General features: G+C 32.9%; 1 protein-coding gene across 2 annotated transcripts in view; it reads left to right on the top strand.

Moving 5' to 3' along the window:
* Nucleotides 1-22,699, top strand: part of RELCH (RAB11 binding and LisH domain, coiled-coil and HEAT repeat containing) — a 95,172-nt gene that overhangs the window by 52,575 nt on the left and 19,898 nt on the right. For both annotated transcript variants that reach the window (XM_039840160.1, XM_039840161.1), the window contains exons 13-22: nucleotides 2,078-2,149; nucleotides 5,427-5,567; nucleotides 6,031-6,195; nucleotides 8,018-8,165; nucleotides 11,990-12,146; nucleotides 12,766-12,889; nucleotides 14,647-14,695; nucleotides 16,691-16,770; nucleotides 19,835-19,941; nucleotides 20,880-20,979. In XM_039840160.1, coding sequence (XP_039696094.1) covers nucleotides 2,078-2,149; nucleotides 5,427-5,567; nucleotides 6,031-6,195; nucleotides 8,018-8,165; nucleotides 11,990-12,146; nucleotides 12,766-12,889; nucleotides 14,647-14,695; nucleotides 16,691-16,770; nucleotides 19,835-19,941; nucleotides 20,880-20,979 — 1,143 coding nt within the window. The remainder of the gene's footprint in view (nucleotides 1-2,077; nucleotides 2,150-5,426; nucleotides 5,568-6,030; nucleotides 6,196-8,017; nucleotides 8,166-11,989; nucleotides 12,147-12,765; nucleotides 12,890-14,646; nucleotides 14,696-16,690; nucleotides 16,771-19,834; nucleotides 19,942-20,879; nucleotides 20,980-22,699) is intronic.

Below are 22,699 nucleotides of genomic sequence, written 5' to 3'. Positions count from 1 at the left end.
GTAATTGAAATAATGTCTTGTAAATATTGTATACTTGTATATATTACAAATATATACAGGATATAAAGTGTAAACCTTTGATGTAGAAGCTTTTCGTATTTATAATTCAACTCACTATTTGCTCACAATACTTTTGGATATATATGGAATTGTAATATTCCAGTCTTCTGTAGAACTTGGAATCATTGATTTTCTAGACTTGATGATTAGGTCATTAAGCAGCTTATTTTTCCATCTTAAAAAGATGGATTTCTTATGAAGACAAATTTCAGCACCTTATTTATAATAGCATGGTCACTTATTTTTTAAAAAATATTGATCTCTGGAATATCATTAAAGTATATGGTTTTGTAGAATTCTATTCCCAATTTCTTTGAGTGTTTTTTTAAATAGTGGAGTCATATCTAGGTTTAGTATGTAAACATTATATATAGTCATAATTATCTCTGACACTCCTTTATGTCATCCATTGATTATAGTACATACTAATTTAAGGTGAGACTTTAATCACTGAAAGTCAGATTAACTTGGAAATGACATACACAACTTTCAATTTACAATTCTGTACAGTTATTGATATGTAAACATGATTTTTTTAGTTTTTTCCATTTTCTTTTTAAGCTTATTGAGGTACAATTCATATACCATACAGTTCACACATTTAAAATCTACAATTCACTGGTTTTTAGTATATTCAGAGATGCACAACTATCGCCACAACCAATCTTAGAACAATTTTATTAACCCAAATGTAGACCCCAGCCCCTCAAACTTGGTTCTCGTAGTCCATTTTGGCTACTCTGGGTCCCTTGAATTTTCATATGAATTTTAAGATCAGCTTGTCAATTCTGCAAAGAAGCTAGCTGGAATTTTTATAAGAGTTGTATTAAATCTGTAGATCAATTTGTAGAATATTGCCATCCTAACAATAGTAAGCCTTCCAATCCATTAATTTAGGATGCCTTTCCATTTATTTAGGTCTTTTAAATTTTTTTCCAACAATGTTTTATAGTTTTCAGAATATAATTTGTGCACTTTCTCTTTAATTTATTCCTAAGTATTTTATTCTTTTTGATACTACTGTAAATAGATTTTTCTTAATTTTATTTTCTGTTTGTTTGTTGCTAATATATAGAAATATATTAATTTTTGTATGTACATTTAATTTTGAGACTCACTGAACTAAACTAAAGAAAAGCAAAATGAAGATTTATATATAGCATACTTTGACATTCAACCCATTCTACTTTGAAGTTACGATTTCTGAATTTAATTCGAAGATGTCAGTTATAAACATCTCTACCACCACCTCTTCCGTAACCTGAATAAACATGGTTATCGGGGACCTATGTAGCTGCCTACCTCCAGTTCATTGCCCAATAGATTGCTATATAATTTCTTTTCTTAATTTTAGGCTTCCAATACATTAATGAATTATGTCACCTTTTCATATGGGAATATGAGAACAGATATACTTCTTTTCCAGTCAAAGAAAAATTTATATTCTATGAAGAAGACATATGGGAACAAAACCCAGTATGTGTCATTTTTTCGTTGCTGTTATTTTTTGTTATGATTCAGTGTAGCCATCACAGTGGTAAAATCCCATCTTCTTGCATATGCACATATGCAAACACAAATGGATTGACATCTGCTTATTTTAAAATCGAAATCTTTTCCTAATCCCTTGGGTAAAAAAAAGGAGTGATGCGTCATTCCTGGCATATGTTATAGACCACATCGATAATATCCAGAAGCTGGGTTTTCCAAACTTAAAAACATACTAATGTTGCTAGGGAAAGAGAAAGTCACCCTTGACATCCTAAGGAAAACCTAGTCGTGGGCAAGCTCCCAATCTCTATACACCTTGCCAGATTTCACCTTTGCTTTACCCTTTTTTCTTTAACAGATAACCCCTGTGACCTTGTTTTTTAGGCTATTCCTGATTCTTTTATTCTTGATCGTGGAAAAGTAAGAAGCTTTATTGCATTCATAACAGGATTTGTGGTGGAAAATAATGCTCTGTTGCAGGAAGGGAAGGGTATGTTGTTTATGTTTGATTTATTTTTTACTCTAGATTAATCACAAATACCCAGAGAGACGACTGCTTGTGGCAGAATCCTGTGGAGCCTTGGCACCTTACCTTCCTGTAAGAATTGTCATTTTTTTCTTAAAAATTTTCTTTTTAATAATAGAGAAACCTTCTATCAAGTGTCTCGTACATTTTAATCCAGATTCTCCTAGGGCATACTGTCCTAATAAAGGAAAAAGATAAGCCAAAAAGAAAAGGCTCACATTGATGCGATATGGGAGTGCAGACAGGTACATTAACCATTGATTTTGCAAGAATGTAAATACATTAAATTGTATCAGCACTTCTCAAAGTGCGGTCCCAGGACACTGCGGGGAGTTCCTTGAGATCCTTTCATAGAGATTCATGAGGTGAAAATTATTTTCAGAATAATAGTAAAACATTTTTTTGTCTTTTTCTCTGGGTTGACACTTACAGTGTTGGTGCAAAGTCGTAATGGGCAGCAGTGCCCGTGCATTAGCGCGATCATGGCAGTGAGACCCAAATGCGCAGATAATATTGTATTCTTCACTGCCTCGCACTTGCAGACAAAGCCAGTTTCCCTTAGAATAAGCTTGATAAACAGTTAAAATAGTCTACTAAATTTTGACCCTCGAGTGTGCATCTCTTTAATATTCCTTGCAATAAAATAAAAAATACTAATATCAAGCCATTTTGCTGCATTCTGAAGTTTGATGGCTGTTACACGAAAACAACATTCTGCATAGTTTGAGTTGTGAGCTGAACTGGTCACTCTTTTTCATGGGTTCCTGACTTACTTGACAGACTACTGATTGACAAACGAGCTATAGTTATTAAGACTTGGGTATTTGGCAGACATTTTTATGAAAATGAATGAAACGAACGTATCATTTCAAGTAAAACAAGAAGATAACATTTATTGTGAATGATAAAATTGGACCTTTGAAGTGAGAACAAGAATTTTGGAAAACTTGTATCTGTCACCATGATCTTGACAGTTTCTACATATGTAAACTTTTCTGAGGAGGTCAGTGGTGACATTAACATGTGATTTTTTGAGATTATAATAAAATGTGTCCATATTGAAGACTATCTGCATAACTCCGTGGTCCAATATTTCTCAAATGACCAATGCATAATACTTAAAATCATGCATGGGGAAAAAACAGAGGCAAAGATAGATCAGTGGAATTTAATATATCAGAGTTTAAAGAGCTTGTTAGCAATAAACTATATCATAGTTTTAGATCCCACATTGCAACTAATAAGAAACTATCACTTGTCCAGTTTGAGTGTAGAATCAAAGTAAAATGTCTGTTCACATTAGGAAAGGCTATTAAAATACTCCTTCCTTTTTCTATTACATGTCTGCATGAGGCCAGATTTTTTTAAATACTTCAACCAAAACAGCATATCACAACTGAATGCAGAACAGATAAAATCTACAGATCTTCTTTTAAGTCAGACATTAAAGAGATTTGCGACAAAATGTAAAACAATGCCATTCTTCTCACTAATTTTTTTGTTTTATTGTTTTCATTAAAATGTTATTCGTGTTAACCTAATGAGTTTATTGTTACTTTCAAATGAATTGATACATGTTTTTTAATTTCTCAGTTTTAATTTGTAATGTGATAAATGTCAATAGATATTACCCACCCAAACAAAAGCTGTTCGATGCGCTCATTAATTTTGAAGTGACTAAAAGAATTCTGCCACCAAAAAGAATGAGGGCCCTTGGACTGTTGTGCCCCTTTAGGTATCTTCTCTTAGGTCCAGGGCTTAGACAGGTGGAGGGATGAGGTGACATCACTATTATTTTAAGTTAAACAACCATAGTTTAAAGCAAAGCTTGACAAACTACAGCCTGGAGACCAAATCTAGTTCTCAGCCTATTTTTGTAAATAGTTTTCTTGGAGCACAGCCACACACATTTGTTATGGATTGTAGATAGATATACATGAGTGAGTTTGAGCATCCTGTTACCTGATGTTCCAAGACAGAGATGAACGTCACATGCTGGCAAAGGATAAGTGAACTTCCACGCTGCTCCTAGTACTAGAATGCCAGCAGCATTAACAAGAGACTGAATGTGTCTTCCATGAATCTTCCCTTGCCTTATACCCCACTATAACTGGTAATAGTAGAACCCTGGTATGGTCACGGCTTCGGTGGAGTAACGCCTCCTGAATTGTCCTGTGGGTTCCCTGTGGCATACTGAGGCTGCCACGGCTGACCTCCGCCCAGATCAGTGTGACGCATGCACCCAGATGAAGTTTATGTACCTCTGTCCTATAGCCCATCCTCATATCAACCAAGAAGGCAATTTTTAAACCAATATTTAAATGAATAAAGTATCTTAAAGTTAAGATACTTTAAGGCATTGGTGTGGGGGGCGGAGGTGGAGGGAGCAGTTTTTACCCTAAAGGATAAATAAGGCCGCACGGAAAGGCTAAAATTATATATATTCTTTCTAAAAAGTCAAAACAAAGACTAGGTCATTTAAAAATGATTATATCCTCCATCTTGATTTTAATCTAACCATTATATGTAAAAAGAACCTGAACAAATTTAGGCTTTAAAGAATTTTATAAATTAATCAAGTTATAAAAATGGTACAAAGAACAGAAGGAAGGACATAATGATAACTCTTTATTCTACCCTCAGCCATTAATTAGGCGAAAATATTCTTTAATATTATTTAACTGTGGAAAAATTGCATGAAATTAAGACAATATTATTGGTGCATTATTAAATAGCATCTGAAAATATCAATGCAGTTCTTGCAAAAGTACTTTTAAAATTTATTCTCATACTTTATCTTCCTATTCGAATTTTTTACCTCAGTTCCTCAAAAAATAGGAACACCAGGATTTTATAATGTTGCCACACTCCTACCCCAGGCAAATGTTTTGATTACCGGCAGATGTTTGAGAGTTACAGCCCCTCCTGTTGCTGTAACTCTCAGCGCTTTTCTCTGAGTTGAACAGGTGGTGGCAGGCGAGTCCTTGTGCGTTTATAGAACGTTGACTGTGGGTTTCCCAAAAGTGCCTGCCACTGCACTGTGCTCTGCAAGGGTTTGCGCATGTTTCTCAAGGGTATAAAAACATGCTGGGAGAAGCCTAATTCCGAACTCAGAGTAGTTGTTATACCTCTAGACAGGGAGGGTAGAGGAAGGGGAGGAGAGTGGAAGCGAGCCATGCTTTAGTTATAGCAGTAACGTTTTATGTCTTCAGAAAATGAAGACTTGAGGCAAACATATTAAAATACATGTCAATGTATCTGAGTTTTGCATACGTGGCTGTCTATCATATTTTCTATATTTTTCTGCTTCTAGTATAAATAGCAAAAACCTGTTCTTGTTTATTTTCAGAAAGAAATTCGTAGCTCCTTGGTTCTTTCAATGTTGCAACAGATGTTAATGGAAGATAAGGCAGATTTGGTAAGAGAAGCTGTGATCAAAAGCCTCGGTATCATTATGGGATACATCGATGATCCAGACAAATATCAACAGGTGTGTTTTTTAGAATGAACTCCACTTACTCCATTTTAAAATTCCAAGTACTATTCCAAATCTCTGATTCCAATACCTTATAACCTAGAGTAGGGATGGCAGTTATGTCAACTTTAACTGGTTGGAGTTGGCTGCCTGGTTTCAATTCTGCAATTCAAAGGAAAGCATGCTATGATTCACTCACAGTGTTCGCCACAGCTTTGTGGCAGGAAATTGGCAACAAACGTGCATGTTTGCTACCCTTCTCCTTGGTTTCTTCATCCTTGGATGCATGACATTTTCTCTAAGAAAATGGGAAGGGTAGGATTATGGATGGCTTTCTTTCTTGCTTAAAATGTTTTCTAAATGTACTGCAATGTATACTTATTACTTTTTATTGAGTTTTTTAAGTTTATTCTTTTAAAAATCTATATTTTGCCTGTTTTTGTTTTTGTTTTTTGTCATTGTTGTTGTTTTCTGGCAGGGTTTTGAATTGTTGCTGTCAGCCTTGGGTGACCCCTCAGAAAGAGTAGTTAGTGCAACACATCAAGTATTTTTACCGGCTTATGCTGCCTGGACTACAGAACTTGGGAATTTACAGTCTCATCTCATACCTACATTGCTGAACAAGATTGAAAAGCTTCTCAGGGTAATTGCTTCCTTTGTTTACATAGTTTATAGAGTTTGAAAAGGTGTGTTCTAAGGCGTCTTAAAAGAATGTTGGGGAACAAAGACAGAAAGTACCACTTAACCGAACATTCTAATAAATTACCAGTTAAAGATTCTACTGGTCTGGATCCAAGAGAGATTTGAGGAAGTTTCGTTTTGGTGAAGCTAGAGGAGAAAAGACATGATCTGAGTTTGTTAGCTGAAATAGCACCTTCGTGGAACTATTATTCACACTTATTAAGAAAGCTAGCTCTTCCTTGCCTTTTCAGAGACTTAAATATTTTAGGTAAAGTGTAAGCTCCGGTGCCCAGAAGTAACTAAAATATGAGTCTCAGAATCTTTCTTATTTACACAATGTCAGAATGCTTTAACTCTTTATTTTATTTACTTCAGTAATTTTCTCACTTTTTAAAAGGAACTTTCCATTCTTTTCAAGTAAAAGAATTGAAGAGAAATTGAAGAAACAGTAGAAACTTCTTGATCTAATTTTGGTACTAAAAGTCTCTTAGAGTCTAGAAGAAAAACTAACATTTCTTTAATGCCTAATATATGCCATTAAGGTAGATACTTTATTTATAAGATATATAATTTTGTTATTATAACCCTTTGAATTACATTTTGTTTTTTTTTGTGTTTGGTAACTGCATATTTAAGTAACTTCCCCAGGATCCCACAGCTGTTAAATGACAGAACCAGGTCTATTATGTCTTACTTCAAACATGCCCTTTCTACCCCAAAATTTTAAAGGACCTATAAAGCTTTGTAACTACTCTGTAGGTGGTTTTATATATATATATATATAATTTAAAAATTGAACTGTTTTTTTTTGGAAATTTCTAAATGAATATTAAATAACTAAATGGACAACTACAGTGAAGTATTCCTTTTTGTGAAACCTAGGGAATTTTTTTAAGTATTTTTCTGAATGTTTGCATTCCTTCTATCTGAGAGTTATTCATGCCTGATTTTTCTTATTCCAATTCATAACATGAGTAATTCCACATTGCTACTAAACATATCTGCAGTATTCAACATAAGTAGTAGTTCTTCCATGAAGAAATTAACTAATTTAGAACTGAGTCGATAACGTAGAACTTAGTAAATAACTCGCATATCCGACACCATTGCTATTTTATCTAGTGACAACATCTCAAGTGGATTTGAACAGCAATAAATGTTTTTATCTCTAATAACTCTGGTTTTCACTTTAATATTTGGTTTCTGTTTACCGTACTGAACCTCCTTACTCTTTTTTTTTCTTTCTGTTGTCTCTTGTTTCCCTTTGAAATTTTTCCTCCTATATTTTATCTCTGTGTTAAATTATTTTAAAGTGCATTCAATGCTGTCAAATACAGATTTCACCAGATCTATAAAGAGATATTAGAAGTAGAAGAGGGAAAGTAGCAAGCACTGCTGCTGGTTTAATAGCTGAACATTTAAAATGATTCCTATGGCTCACTTTAATTTCTTTATCTCGACTTATAAAATTTCAAAAGATAAGACCCTCTTAAAAGAAAAAAAAAACCTATAAAAGAAGTTCCATGCAAATGGCAGTGATTGATGTTCACCCTAAAGTTTTCCATATAAAAGATTGTGGTACTTCTACAGTACGTTGGTGCTCTTTACATTTTCATATGCTTAGAGAAATTAAGGTGAGAAGAATGGACATCTCCATTAGGTGTTATGCCATGAATCTAACATACAGGTCCTCAAATGTTTTATTATTTGCCATAGAAAAGAAAAGCATCATAAATACGTGATTTCAAAAGACTAAAATTAGCTTCCACCTCCTTATGTTTCAGGAAGGAGAGCACGGGCTGGATGAACATAAGCTCCACATGTATCTTTCTGCCTTGCAGTCCTTGATCCCATCTCTCTTTGCATTAGTGCTACAGAACGCACCTTTCTCCAGCAAAGCCAAGCTTCATGGTGAAGTGCCACAGATAGAAGGTACTGAACTCAAACTGTGGGAGGAAGATGTAGAATATTAACAGCTTAGCTTCCCAAAGAATTGTTTTTGATTAAAATTCTAGAAATCACATTTTATGACAGTATAATTACTAAAATGTATTATAGGTGTGGAATCTCGTGATCATAGATCTAAGGTAAACTATATGCCTTCGTTTTTGATGGATAAGCCTCATGGTATTATTTTATAATATTTATTCTTTCTTTCAACTCTTCATCTATAGTCTTTTTATAACCTTTTTTCCTGTGGCTAACATAAGTGTTTTCTTTTATTACTAGAGCCGAATCAGTGAAAAGATTCACTTAATAATTACAAGTGCCAGTTTATAAAGTTTGTCATTTGCACTTTTTCTTTCTTTTTTCTTCCCCAGCTGTTTTATCTTATTTTCTGTAGGGGAAGGTGAATGTATTGCTCTTTCCTACTATGTCCTTGAACAGAATATAAGCATTTGGGGCAGAATTTTTTTTTTCCAAAGAAAGAATATGACTTATTTTCAGAAATACATGAAATTGATAGCAAAAGCCAGAATTCTCTTATCTCAGTGTCCAGCTAACCAGTAAGTGACTTTTGGTCCATGCCACTCGGTGATTCCACTGCTGCTGTCCCCCAAGATAAATGGTTGTAGACAAGCTATTACTATGTATGAGATCCCTTTGCAGCTTTTTCAGATTTGTGAAATTATCTATGTCTCTTACTGGCTTTCTGAGAGACAAAAGAATTATACCATCGAGAACATCAACAGACACTTGATTTTTTTAGAATTGCAGTTTTCACATAAAGGAAATTTTGAGTTACCTGTAATCTTAGGGATTTGAAGCAGCATGTCTAAGGATACATGAAACACAGCACGAAGGTGTATACTATTTGAGTGTCAATTTTACTTAGAAAATTGAGAATGGATAGCGGTGGAACATGTTTTCAAATATTATTAAGAAGAATGAAAATTCACACTTTTAAGTCTTCATAAAGCACTCACAGCTGGCCACTCGACATTCTACCCCTTCACTCATTAAGGTACTGCATCTGCCTAGGGACTTTCCTGTCTTTCTGATTTCCTCTTTCTTTTTCTGTCTTGCTGGATTGGTTTGCTAGGACTGTCATGACAAAGTACCACAAACTGAGTGCCTTCATGAAAGAAATGTATTGTCTCACAGTTCCGAAGGCTTGACGTCTGAGCTGAAGGTGTCAGCAGGGTTGGTTCCTTCTGACAGCCGGGAAAAGCTGCTCCATGCCTCTCTCCTGGCTTCTGGTGGTTCGCTGGCAGGCTTTGGTATTCCTTGGCTGGTAGAGGCATCACCCAGATCTCCGCCTTCATCTTCACATTCTGTTCCCCTGTGTGTGTGTGAGTGTGTGTGTGTGTGTCTGTGTCTGTGTCTGTGTCTGTCTGTGTCTGTGTCCAGATTTCCACTTTTTATAAGATCAGTCATATGGGATTAGAGGCCCACCCTTCTCCAGTATGAGCACATCTCATCTAATTACCTCTGCAACAACACTCTTTCCTAATAAGGTCATATTCTACAGTTCTGGGGGTTAGGGCTTCACCATAAGAAGTTTGGGGGGTGCATGGTTCCACCCTTAGCATTTGCTATCATTCATTCATTCATTTATTTAACAGATAATTCTTGAATGTCAAACACCTGTTGTCAAGCACATGCTGAAGATTAGATAGAAAATTTTCAAAACAACTGCTTTACCATCCTGAATATATTTGTTCTAGTGTTTATGTGATTATGTCTTCATCATACCAAAAATAATCTTTTTTTTCCTTCAGTTTTTGTTGACTTAATTTGACTCTCTTTTAACTGCAGCTGTAAATGTTAATGTTATTATACCCACATCTAGGTTATAATGCTTTCATTATAAATGAAGAAATATTATATCTGTATTTAGAGTTGATCTATATATCTATGTCTACATGTCTGTCTATATATAATCCATATAATTTGGCATATAAATGAAGGTTTGTTTTCTCTTAAATAATGTAAATCCAAATATCTTTATTACCAATTTATTCCCCTGTGTTAGCTAATATTTATGTAAGGCACTATTTTAAACACTTGGGTTATACTTACAAACAAAGAAAAAACCTCTGCCATCATAGAGCTTATATTCTAGTGAGAGCGAAATACATTAGGGTCTTAACAGCTGTTATTTTACCGGATAATTGCCATTATTTTGTTGACAATAAAATGCTGGTGTTTTGTCAGCCTATTAAAATAGTATTCTGGGGACTTTATTGTATTGTTGTAAGTTAAATGCTCAAATTTTTAAAAATTCTGTTAAATAATGCATTGAGGCTCCTGAACCGCTCTGATTGCTTTATCTGTAATAATTGAGTTACCCAAGTAATTGCTTATTTCTTGACGTTGTTTTGCTTCTGTTGGACTTAGCTTTTAATCTTTGGACCTCACTTTCCTACAGTAAATCTTGATATATCTACTTTACTTTCAACTATTCCATTATTTTTAAATAATTTGTCACTATTTTTGAAGGAATAACATTAATTCCATCATAGTATAGCAGATTCTAACCAATATGATATAATCCTGTTTGAAATTATGTCAGATATTAGAAATATAAAGTAAGATATCCCTCAGCATCCAAATCTAATTGATTCCTGGGTTGAGGTGGTAAGAATTTAGGCAGAAACTTTAAACAGTGAGAGATACCATGTTACTCAAACTCATTTATTTGTTTATGTATTATGATAACAAATATGAGAGTTCAGCGAGCAGTGGATAACCTTTATCTGTTCTTAATGTATTGTTTAAAGCCTTGCACAGCATAGAAGACAATAACGTCTTAATATTGTCTTTGCACATTTTAAAAATAAAGTGTATTTCATGTTTTCTTAAGTTTAGTAATTATCATTAAACCACTAATACGTTTTGAGAAAATGCTGCATTCTTTAGCCTCTGTGCAAGCGTTGTTGGGCCATTAGGATTTTCTGGCCAACAGTTAATGAGCTTTCGGGATGCATTATTTACTTAACCTTCCATGAAGTGTTCCCTTAACAACTTCGGATCTAATTACAGATCTGAACTCCAGACTTTAAAATATATGAGTATATATTCATGTTTTATTTACATAATTTTAAAAATAGGTTCAACCCCCAAAACCTCTAAAATATATACATGAGACCCTAGTTATAATATTTATAATATATTATGTCTTATCGTATAGGTTAATGGTTTTAATACTTTATATTAACTTAATGTTTATCAAATAAGGAAATTTTTTTAAATAAAGCATTTAATATTGGAGATTAAATGCTTTAAGAAACCATTTCGGTTCAAGCTTTAATATATTTTATATCACTATTCTCTGCTATTAAACAATTTTTTCCGTTCTGTTAACCTATTCATTTTTTACTCCCCAAAGGAAGGATTCTATCATATTTACTGTTTTATTAACATAAACAGTCTGGTAGAATTAGAAATATTTCTGTTTTTTTTAAACCAAATTTAAGCCCATATTTAGCTAAGATCTTACGTCTGGGCCAATTTTAATTTAACCTAAATGAAATGTTACACTTTATTAGCAAACTATTTCATAACAGTCTTTGTTTATAACTACTTAGTCTTATAAAATTTACTTTTTGGGGTTTGTTTAATCTATCTACATGTGACAAGAATTCATTTCCCTTTTATCTAAAAATGATTCATTTATTGCAGTGTTCTATATTAGAGTTTATAATAAACCAATTAGATATTAGGAGGCAGAATTTTATTTTCCTTTTGACAGAATAGCTAACTTTTTAAAGTGCCATTTTCCACATGACTTATTTTGTTTCTGTTATTTATAGTGACGAGGTTCCCTCGGCCTATGTCGCCTCTTCAAGATGTGTCTACTATTATTGGAAGCCGTGAGCAATTGGCAGTGCTACTGCAGCTTTATGATTACCAGCTGGAACATGAGGGTACAACAGGCTGGGAGAGTTTACTGTGGGTTGTCAATCAATTGTAAGTTCCCACCTCCTTGATCACTTGGTACACCCCAGTCAGTTGAATGGAAGATAGTTTACTATATTTAGCCCTGGCACCGGGGGACGAAATACATAACAATATAAAAAAATGTAACAAAGCATAACTTGGCATTATTTATGTAAACTTCTTTAGAACAGGAGATTTACAGCACTGGATATGTCATGATTTATCTATGAAGATGGTGTTGCTGTGTTAGGTCATCTGCTGCCTTGTAGTCCAATGGTGGTGGTGGATTTTAAGCTACATCCAGACTTCTCGTTGTTGAGGCCAAAATAGATGCCATGTTGGGCAAGCTCTTGTGTGAAACATCAAACTCATTGATTTGAATCTCATTCATTAACTCCATGCTCAGACCTTTGTCATTCTAGTTCCATATATTTTATGACAGTTAAAATTTATTTTAAGAAGTTTACAGAGTAGAATGTAAACATAAGACCTTTTCAAAGGGTCCTTAACAACTCCTTTGCTTTCCAATTTTACTGTCTATGAAAAGCAAAACAGAAAGGATTGTTGGATTTGCATTGTTTCAGAAATTGGCAAGGAAACAGTAATTTATGTGTATCCCCTGCCTATTTTTCTTTCCTTTCATATTCAGGTTGCCACAACTTATAGAAATAGTTGGCAAAATTAATGTTACTTCAACTGCCTGTGTCCATGAATTCTCCAGATTTTTCTGGCGCCTTTGCCGGACATTTGGCAAAATTTTTACAAACACTAAGGTAAAAACTTGTATTCCATGTTTTCTTATATGCAAGAGCCATAGAAATGTAATGTGTTAATGCTTTGACAAAGTGAATAAAAGTATGAGCCCTTCCTTTAATATCTTTTAATATATTAGAAACCCGTGACAGTAAAAGAAAATTTTAGTCCGTAATATTCTTATCTCTATATCTATTTTTCCAAAGATGATTCAGCCTAGGCTTAGTTTGTATCCATATTTAGATATGTGATCTACTCACTGTGGATATCGCTAAGATTTTCAGCATAAGAAGTGTCAGGGAACTCAACTGTGTGCAATCCTTTGAATATGCGTCTGGTCCTTGACCGTCTACCACATTCAGGAAGCAGCTATTTGCTCAGCATACTTTGGTCAAAACCTCAAGTGATGCTGGAACCATACCAGCTCTTAGCATAACTGCGACCAGACCAGCTCTTAGCATAACAGGGAACTTAAGATAAAGGCTGCATATTTCAGTCACTACTGAAAGTATCATTTGTCACATTTGCTTATCCAGGTTATTTTGTAGTTTTAGATACTAAAATTTGAATGTTCTTAGATCCCAGTTTTTCTTTAATCCTGTTAATCCATTTATCTTCATAGCATATTGTTAAGGCAGTTCTTTAGAGACCTAATAAAAACATAAAATGAGGTAGTTGCTATAACCAATGTTAAGACATTTAAAAGGTGAATGTACAGCTTTTTACTATTATATTTGTGCAGCTCTTTACTATTAATTCTGTAGCTATTGAAACATTCAAAGCACAAACAGTGTGGTCTAGTGGACTGGACAAAATTCAGAAAATGGTTTTTGGCCCAATTCTGTGTGTGACCTTTAATAAATAATTTATCTAGACGTAGTCTTTTCATGTGTGAAATGAATAAGTTCCTTCAATGTCTTTTAGTTCTCTAAGTATTATTCTGTAGATTAATCTTTTAACAGTGGTCTTTACCTCAGTTTAAGTTGAATATGTAAATTAATGTGCCTGGCCTGCCAATTGGAGGGGAAAACCAGACCTTGATGTCTCTGTAGAAGAAATAAGATCGTTTTACATTTTTCACTAACATCTAATAACAATTATTAAATATAGTTTGATTTTACTGTTATCAATAGTGGTAAAAATTGTTTGACGTCTCCAAAAGGAGCTATTTTTTTTTTAAGGCAAGTAAGAGTCCACTTTAGCTGGTTGACTTCAGTAGCCTAAAATCTGAAGTCTGTTATTACATCAATAATAAAATATTAAAACAAGTATTTGCTCTAACTTAAATTATTAAAGTTAAATTCGATATTTGATGTCTAAATTTTAAAGAAGTTGAAATAAAAGACTAAACATGGATATCACATGATGTATTATATACCCTGAATGAATGCAGTTTTTTTAAATACAGCAAATATTTTTTCATAATTCTAATATAATATTTACCTAAATAACCTATTATCAAGTTCAATGTTAGAGGTAGTAATTTCAAGCATTTAAATTGTTTTTGGAAATTAATTTAGTGAAGGAAACCAAAGGCTCTTCAGAAAATACTTGCTGACCTGGTTTCTAAAATATTTTATCTCTTAAGGTGTTATTTTTAGTAACTTGACTCTTTTATCCTAAGCCTCTTAAGAATTATTACATTTCTGACCACTTAAGTCAATGATCTATAAAGCACAATAAATCAATAGTAGTAGCAGTAATAACATTTTATTTAGTTACTCATCAATTAGTCCATGAACCTGAGACTTTCTTATCTTTTCTTTGGGCTGCTCAGGTAAAACCTCAGTTCCAGGAGATTTTAAGACTATCTGAAGAAAACATTGGTAAGTTTGTTTGTTATTACTTTTAAAAACAATTGAATCTCTTCACTCAGGAAAAATACTATATTCATTATATGCAAATTAAATAATGAACTAGCAAGTACAATTGAATAGGAAAATTTAAACTATGGAGTTCTTGATTTTACAACTATGTCATATCTAATATCCTTCCCAGGAGGTGATAGTGAGGTTAATCTTTGTCATTTTGATTGTGAATATCTACCTTCATTGTGACCAAATTGACCTAAGGCTGAGCTTCTCAAACCAAGTAATTGTACCCTCGGAGGTCTGAAGTAGTATTTTTAACATATTGAAAAGTACAAAATAAAGAGCATCCAATTCATAGTCAGCTATTTAAAATTTTTAAAAATTAAAACAGGCATAATGGAATAGAATGCATGATATGTATATATGTTTTTCAAATGAAATATGAGATTTTAATGAAACTGCGGTCTTGGATGGACAGTTCCAGTCCCTCAGTTGATAGTTTTCACTCGTCTGTCTTAAGAAGTCTAGTTATAGTACCATTGGCCTAAGAATATGTCGATGTGTGGATCTTATGTCCCTATGTATGTTTCTAGTTTTTAGGAATAAATTGTGGAAAATGTTAGGGGGAAAGATGCATAGTCTCTCCTCTTTTTTTTTTTTTTAACTTGGCTGATCTTTAAATGTATAGGTAATTCTTACCTCAGTCCCACTGATTTGCTCTGAGTGATCTAGAAAACTTCATTTTTGGCTGTCCTCAGAAGGTAGAGAATGAATAAGTGATTCCTTTTCTTTTAATTTTAAAAACATTGATGAGATTCTCTTTTTGACAAATGCTTCCCAAAATTTATATTTAATAACTTTATAAAAGATTAATGTTTGAAATGACTGATAGTTGGTATATCTGTTTAGTTAGATATTAATTCTGATGATAAATTAATGAAGAATATTTACATACTTTTGGAAACTGACATTTTATAGTTATTAGTTAGCTATGGATGTTTAGCTGTTCATATAAGAAACGATTACTAACCCTTCTATATACAGTTCATATCCATAAATTGAACTTAAGCTTAAACTTATGTTCATAGCCTCATTTACCTCTTAAGTACCATAGTCACACTCGAGTAAACAAACCTTAAATACTAATTGATGTGAAAATGGAACTCTCTTTTTTGCTAAAATTCCTTCAGTGCAGTTAGGAAAATACATCTTTCAACTCAATTTCTCTCTGAAAAAAATTTAAAACCATACGAAAATAGAAAAAAAAGTAATAAAAATTTTTAAATACATAAAAGCGAATACAAAGCACTTAAAACATATAGTGCCTATAGGTCAATAAGCAAGAGCTGTTGTGCTATAAATAATAACTCATATCATCTGGAACTTTTAAAATCATCTACAGGTGCTCCATAAGAAAATCTCTTCCTTTACAGTAGTCGTAGGCATTCGTCTGTGATCGATGCTTTCCCTTCTCCCCATGCTTTAGTCTGACTCTTCCCTCATCTGTGATTATAATCAGGGTTCTGTCTGGCTGAAAATCTCTGTAGAGGATGCAGGAGGAGCTCTGAAACTAGGCTAGTATTGGAAACTAGGTAGGATCTCATATTTGGAAGCAGATTAAGTAATATATGTAGGCTCCTCCTTTTGGTTGAGCACCCTTATGTTTTACTGAATACTACAAATTGAAAGCATAAAAACTTGTAAAGACTGTTTATATGGGCACTTGAGAGACTCTTAAATCTCTGATTTCTGATTAAGGAAATGGGAATATAGCATCTCATTTTGCTTATTAAAGTATTTTCCCTTCTATCAAAAGTATTTATGCTAAAGGTAAAAATATTGTTTTTGTTAAAACAACCAGTGTTTTAATCAAAATTGCTTTTCAAAGTAATGATAATATTTATTTGTAAGCCTGTAACCAGTTGTCATTTTAAATGTAATTTGCATTGTGATGTTTTGTTTTACACTTAAAACATACTCAGAATTTTAAAATTATTTTAATAATTTTAGATTCCTCAGCAAGAAATGGGGTCCTCACTAAAGCCACTGTCCCCATTTATGCAACAGGAGTCCTTACATGTTATATTCAGGTAAGGGTAAAATTCTTTTACTGGAAAATGTAAAAGCACTTTCTATTTAGAAAGATAACGTAATATTATGTCTTTTTAATGTGTGTATAAGTGAAAATGGTACCCATAAAGGAAAACAAAATTTATTTATTTTATTCAATTAGTATTTTGTAGTAGAGAGCATATTTGAATAAGTCTCTGAATAAAATCTCCATTGAACAAATAAATTTGGAGATGGTATACTACTTGATATTTTGTTAGAAGTGTTAGATTGCACTTATTTAGCAGTTTTTTGTGTTTCGTGTTGAATTTTTTATAAACAACAAAGCACATGTGTGAGGTAAAGCAAACTACAAAATGCTGTAGAATACTATATCATTTTTAGCCAAGTACTTTTTGATAATACTTTATTTTTCTTTTTGTTACCACATGATAAATTATCCCAAAACATAATGGCTTACTATTTTCTCATGGGCTTTGCTCAGTGAGGTGTCTCTTCTGCTAGTCTTGCTGGTGGACACTCGTGTTGTTGTATTCAGCTGATTGGTTGGCAAGGGGCTCAGCTAGGGTGCCTGAGCATCTCTCTCCATGTAGTGCTAGGGCCTCTCTCCAGGGGACCCCTGGAACAGCAGAGTCAGACCTATTACATGATGGCTCAGGGCTCCCAAGAGTGAAGAAGCAAAATCTGCAAGGCTGTGGCTTAGGCCTTAGATTAGCACATCACTACTACTCCATTCTGTTGGTTGAAGCAAGTCTCAGGCCCAGCCCAGATTCAAGGGGAGGCAGCTAAACAAGGGCAGGAACCCGTGTGGTTCGCTGGTGGTCACCATATAACAGACCACCTCAGTCCACTTAACCTGTTTAAGTAAATTGCACACGATGTGTATCAAGGCATATCAGTCATTTTTAAGTGTGAGGCAGTCCCGCTAGTAAAGTGAAAATGTAGACTTAGGATAAAAGCTTTTTTGGAAATTAGAATGTGAGAATCAAAAAGGAAGACCTTTTTTCCTGAATTTTCTCCCATTAATACCTAGCATTTCTTTTTGCCCTTTGAATTCAAAGTACAGCAATTCATATTTATTGCCCTCTTCTCCTAAAACAGACTTGAACCATCTTAACGATATTAAATATAGCTCTACAGTCTCACATGACACCTTGAAATAGAAGCTCCAGCTAAGTACGACAGTATCTTTTAAATTTTTCTACACTAGTTTCTAAGACTACCTCATAATATCGATATACACAGAATCCCTGTGTATAGGATATTTTAAGTCATGTGGCCTTAATAGATTGTGGATTGTCTCTATTGTTCCTAAATTCGTGGAGATTAAGTCCTAGCACATTGCCAGGCACAATAGTATACGCTCTTCTCTCACCCTTTAATTTTCAAAGCCATCCCAGCATAGCAACAAGTGTTATGTCAATATTAATCTCTCTCTTTTTTAACCCCTGTAAGTTTCTATGTTGGTTTTGACCACAAATATTATTTTAAAGTATAATAAAGTACTAAGTACAAAGTTTGCCTCATAGTAGGCCCTCAGTATAGATTGGTGGAATAAATGAGTAAGAACATTTTTTGAGTCACTATATGAAGTCCAAATATCTAAAGAGATAAGAACTAAAAAGTTAGCTGAAAAATGTAAATGGAGGTAGCTGTCATAGATTATAGATAGCCGGCGTTACCTGGAAGCATGCACTAGTGGTTAATATTTTTCTTACTAAACAAAATTTCTGGTAGGGTAAGTCACCGCCCTATTTGATTTGGTAAACAAAAACTGTTTTGAATCAACTACATAAGCAGTATTTTTTGTCTTGAGATTTGAAAAATAGGATTGTAGTAAATTTTCAAATCAAAATAACCGTGCTCATTTAGAAGTATATTTCATAGCTCTTCACACTTAAATTTTTTCAGATTTTCAGTTTATTTAACAAATTTAATTATACTCTTTGACATAAAAGTCAACTAAAGATGAGTGAAATTTCTATTTCAATTTATGATGCTGATTTGTCCAGGTCTAAGCTTTTTACTAAGTAGAATGTCATGTTCTAACACTGCCATATCCATCCTTTATTCATGCTGATCATCACTTTTGTCAACTCTTTATCTCTACCTCATCCTAAATTAACCTATGTAAGAAAAAATAGTAGGCGGTCATCCAGTCTTCTTATGGGATCTGTTTATTGTTGACCTCATATATCTCTAATGACAAAAAACTTGACTCTAATTTATTATATATTTATTTTCTGATAGAATGTAAGATTCCTTTCCCTTACAAATTCAGGTTAAGTTATCATACCATGTTATTTTTTTTATTTCCTAATTTAGCAGGCTTGCCTTTTCTAATATATTTCTTAATAGAGTACTATGTAAGAAAAATGAAAAATATTTTCTGATTATGAAAATAATGGTTCGTTGAAGAAAGTTTGAAAAATACAGATTATTTTTCAATCAAGGGCATGACTATTTCTTTCAAGAACACAATAATCTATATTTCAGCAAGTATGCAGTTTCTTACCACTAAGATGTTACAAATATGATTTCTTAGAAATCAGTTTTCTACTATTATTGAGATAGCTGTTTTAGTAGTTTGTATTTTAAGTATTTAGAGCCAAAATTAATACAAACTAAAATTGATAAAATAAAAGAATATACCCTTTTATGTCCTAAACCAAGACTGTCTAATACAACTTTCCTCGGTGATAGAAATAATCTGTATCTGAGCTGTCCAGTAAGGTAGCTGCTAGCCACACATGGCTATTAGGCACTTAAATTGTGTATAGCTAGTGCAGCTAAAGAACCAAATCTTTTATTTTACTTAATTTCTAATTTAAATATAAATATAAATAATCACATATGGTGAGCGGCTATCATATTGAACAGCACCGTTCTAAATCTGCGAATTAAGATAGTCTTTGTCTTCATAACTTTGTGATCATAAATATACTTAATAAATATCTTTAATTAAAAGGCTTCCAAATTAGGACATTTCACCTTTCTTTGGTAAAATTTTTTAATGATAGGAAAATATGGTTTTAGCTCTACTTGATTGCTTGGAACTTCATCACCCGTCCTTTTCCTCTGTAGGAAGAAGACCGGAAACTGTTGGTTGGATTCTTAGAAGATGTGATGACCCTGCTTTCATTATCTCATGCTCCTCTTGATAGCCTGAAGGCTTCTTTTGTGGAACTGGGGTAAAATAATAGCTTAAAGTTTTTAAAAACTTATGCAAAGTTTTTAAATATTTCTTGATCAGTACATTATAATAAAAGAGTGGGGGAGAGGATACAGACATAGGTTTTCTTTAAATTAGTGGAGAAATAAAGTCAAATACAAATTTGAAGAAAATTTACTTTCTCAAACCTGAAAGAGGAGCCCCAAGTAAAAAGCCAGGTCATTAGGCTCCTGTTTCCTTCCTATTGATTTGCCTAATCCCGCTCATAATCACATCATCTACTACTAAAGTAGTTTTAATCCAGTCTTCACTGAAAACAGGCTTATGCATTTATTAATAACATTGTCTTGCATTGTTTTGGACTTCACAGCCAACTTACCCTGCCCTATAGATGATTTGAGTTATTTGATCCTACAACAACTGTACGACATAGATAGGACATGTATTGCTTCTTTAATTTTGATAGATGCAGAAATTAAGATCCCCAGAGGTTGTAAATTACCCATCTGACTCTTAGTCCAGTGCTCTTTCTTTTTTGTTTCTCATAGGTAAATTTTATTTTTCTTTATTTTTTAAATAATTTTATCTTTTATGCTATTAAAGGGTTGAAATTTCAGTCATAATTGCATATGCTTAGAGAAGCTAAAAGTATAATTCTTGATTATGCTAAAAGTTTGTGGTTTTACAGGGTGACTTCCTTTTTTAAAGAATCTTAGATGTAACCTGTTAAACCATACGAAGTAATTCCATTTGTTTTACCAATATTTTATCATTAATATTCCGTATAAATATAGTATTTTACGGTATACCAGTAAGGCACTGTGGCTCTCACTTTTTTTTTTCTTTTTTTTTTTAATTGAAGATATGATTTAAATATTTTTTTCCTTTTTTTCTCCCATCTACCTTCCCCTCCCCACTCCCAGCTCTCGCTTTTAACACTGATTTTTCTTCTTTCAGTGCAAATCCAGCCTACCATGAGTTACTGTTAACTGTTTTATGGTATGGTGTGGTCCATACTTCAGCCCTTGTGAGGTGTACTGCTGCTAGAATGTTTGAGGTATGTAAACAAATGCTTCTGTTGGTTCAGATTATACTGATGTATCTGGAGAAGAGGGAAAAGGGAATTTTTTTTAAAGGCTTTACATACTATATTATATTGATGCATATTTTATGGTATTGAACAATATCTAGTTGTGTACTGTGTGATGGGGCAGAAATTTAGCTTTGGCATATTTAAGAATGTTTTCTATCTTTAATGGTTCCTCAAATGTTATTCTATTATCAGTTCAATTTCTCAAATTATCTTTTAATTCTTTTTTTTAATTTCCATCCTATTTAAATCTTTCTGATAATACTTTTCTATACTGAGGTATATGGCTACTAAAATAAACTAGAGCAATACAGAATATTTTTTAAGTTGTAAAATATAATTGGATTCATGAGTATCATTAAAAAATTAGTCATTGCAATTATGGAAATATTTATTCTGTTGATTACTCTTGCTTCATGATTCCCTCACATATCATATATGGAATAACATCCATATAGATTATCAACCCATAGATTTTTAAGACTGAATAGACTGTTTATATAATTTAACTGGATTTTCTCAAATTGCCACCTACCCGAGTTAAGTATGAAAACTGAAATACCTATTTTATGTATCCATTGTAAAGGAAAATTATGTCATCGCCTAGTGTGAGTATATATATGTATTTCAAAAACTTGTATTCGAGCACTAAAATTGGTTTGGAGTATTTCTTATTGCTTGCCATGAAGCCAGAATGCCTGGGTTGAGTTTCTGTCTCTGTCACTTAGTGGCAAGTTCAAACTTCTCTGTGCCTTAGTTTCCTCATCTACAAAATGGAGATGATAATAAGTATCCATCCCAAAGGATTTTTGTTAATATTAAGAATTAATACTTTTTAAAGCCCTTAAAACAGTGTCTGGCACATAATAGCTTAATAAATTTTAACTATCATTGTTTTTTTTTTAATTTATGCTATTCATAAAATAATGTAATAGTTTAGGGAACATATATTTATGCAAACTAAAATGTCCCTAATATTCCTGTGATTCTTAAAATATCTTAAAGCATTTATTTCCATAAGAAGAACTGGATAATTCAATTCTTTCTGAATTTCAGAATTTTTCCACAATTTAAGATAAATTGCCATTTAAAGGATAGAGCACTAATATATTTAAAATATATACCTTCTAAAACTTTTAAATATATAAAGTAGATTCATGGAATCTAAAGAAAATTTTATTATTATCAGAAGTTTGAAAATTTTCTGTCCATGTTATTCCCTCGGTTATTTTACATATTTGATTTAAAAAAAAAAACACCTGTAATCAAGTATTCTTCGTCAAGGTGAATGCCAAATCGAAAATTCAGTTTGATGTCTAGTATAGATTCCTTCTAGGTGTAAATAACTTTTAGTTATTCAGTATGCTTAAATAGTCTTTACCATGAAAGAAAAAAGTTTTTCTTTATTCTCTTCCTTCCCCCCAAAATGAAAAGGCATCCTTTTAAATGAAGAGCTTTTTCTTTAATATGTTTACTTCATAGAATTTTATTCTAAGACTATAAAAGTTATTGCTTTATCTTAAACCATTTGTTTCTAAAATATATGTGTGTACCAGTGAAGCTATCATATAAGTGAAAATAATTTAAATAAATCAAATGTAGTATCCTCCCTTTTTATTTGTTTTTGAGTTTTTCTGCCTTATTTCTTACATGTGGCTTTTGTCTGGTTTTGGTTTCTGTGCTCGCT

Source organism: Pteropus medius, unplaced genomic scaffold, assembly GCF_902729225.1.
Source record: "Pteropus medius unplaced genomic scaffold, Ma_sr-lr_union100, whole genome shotgun sequence".
NCBI lineage: Eukaryota > Metazoa > Chordata > Mammalia > Chiroptera > Pteropodidae > Pteropus > Pteropus medius.
The sequence above is the reverse complement of the archived record's forward strand: the minus strand, read 5'-3'. Positions and strand labels throughout refer to the sequence as shown.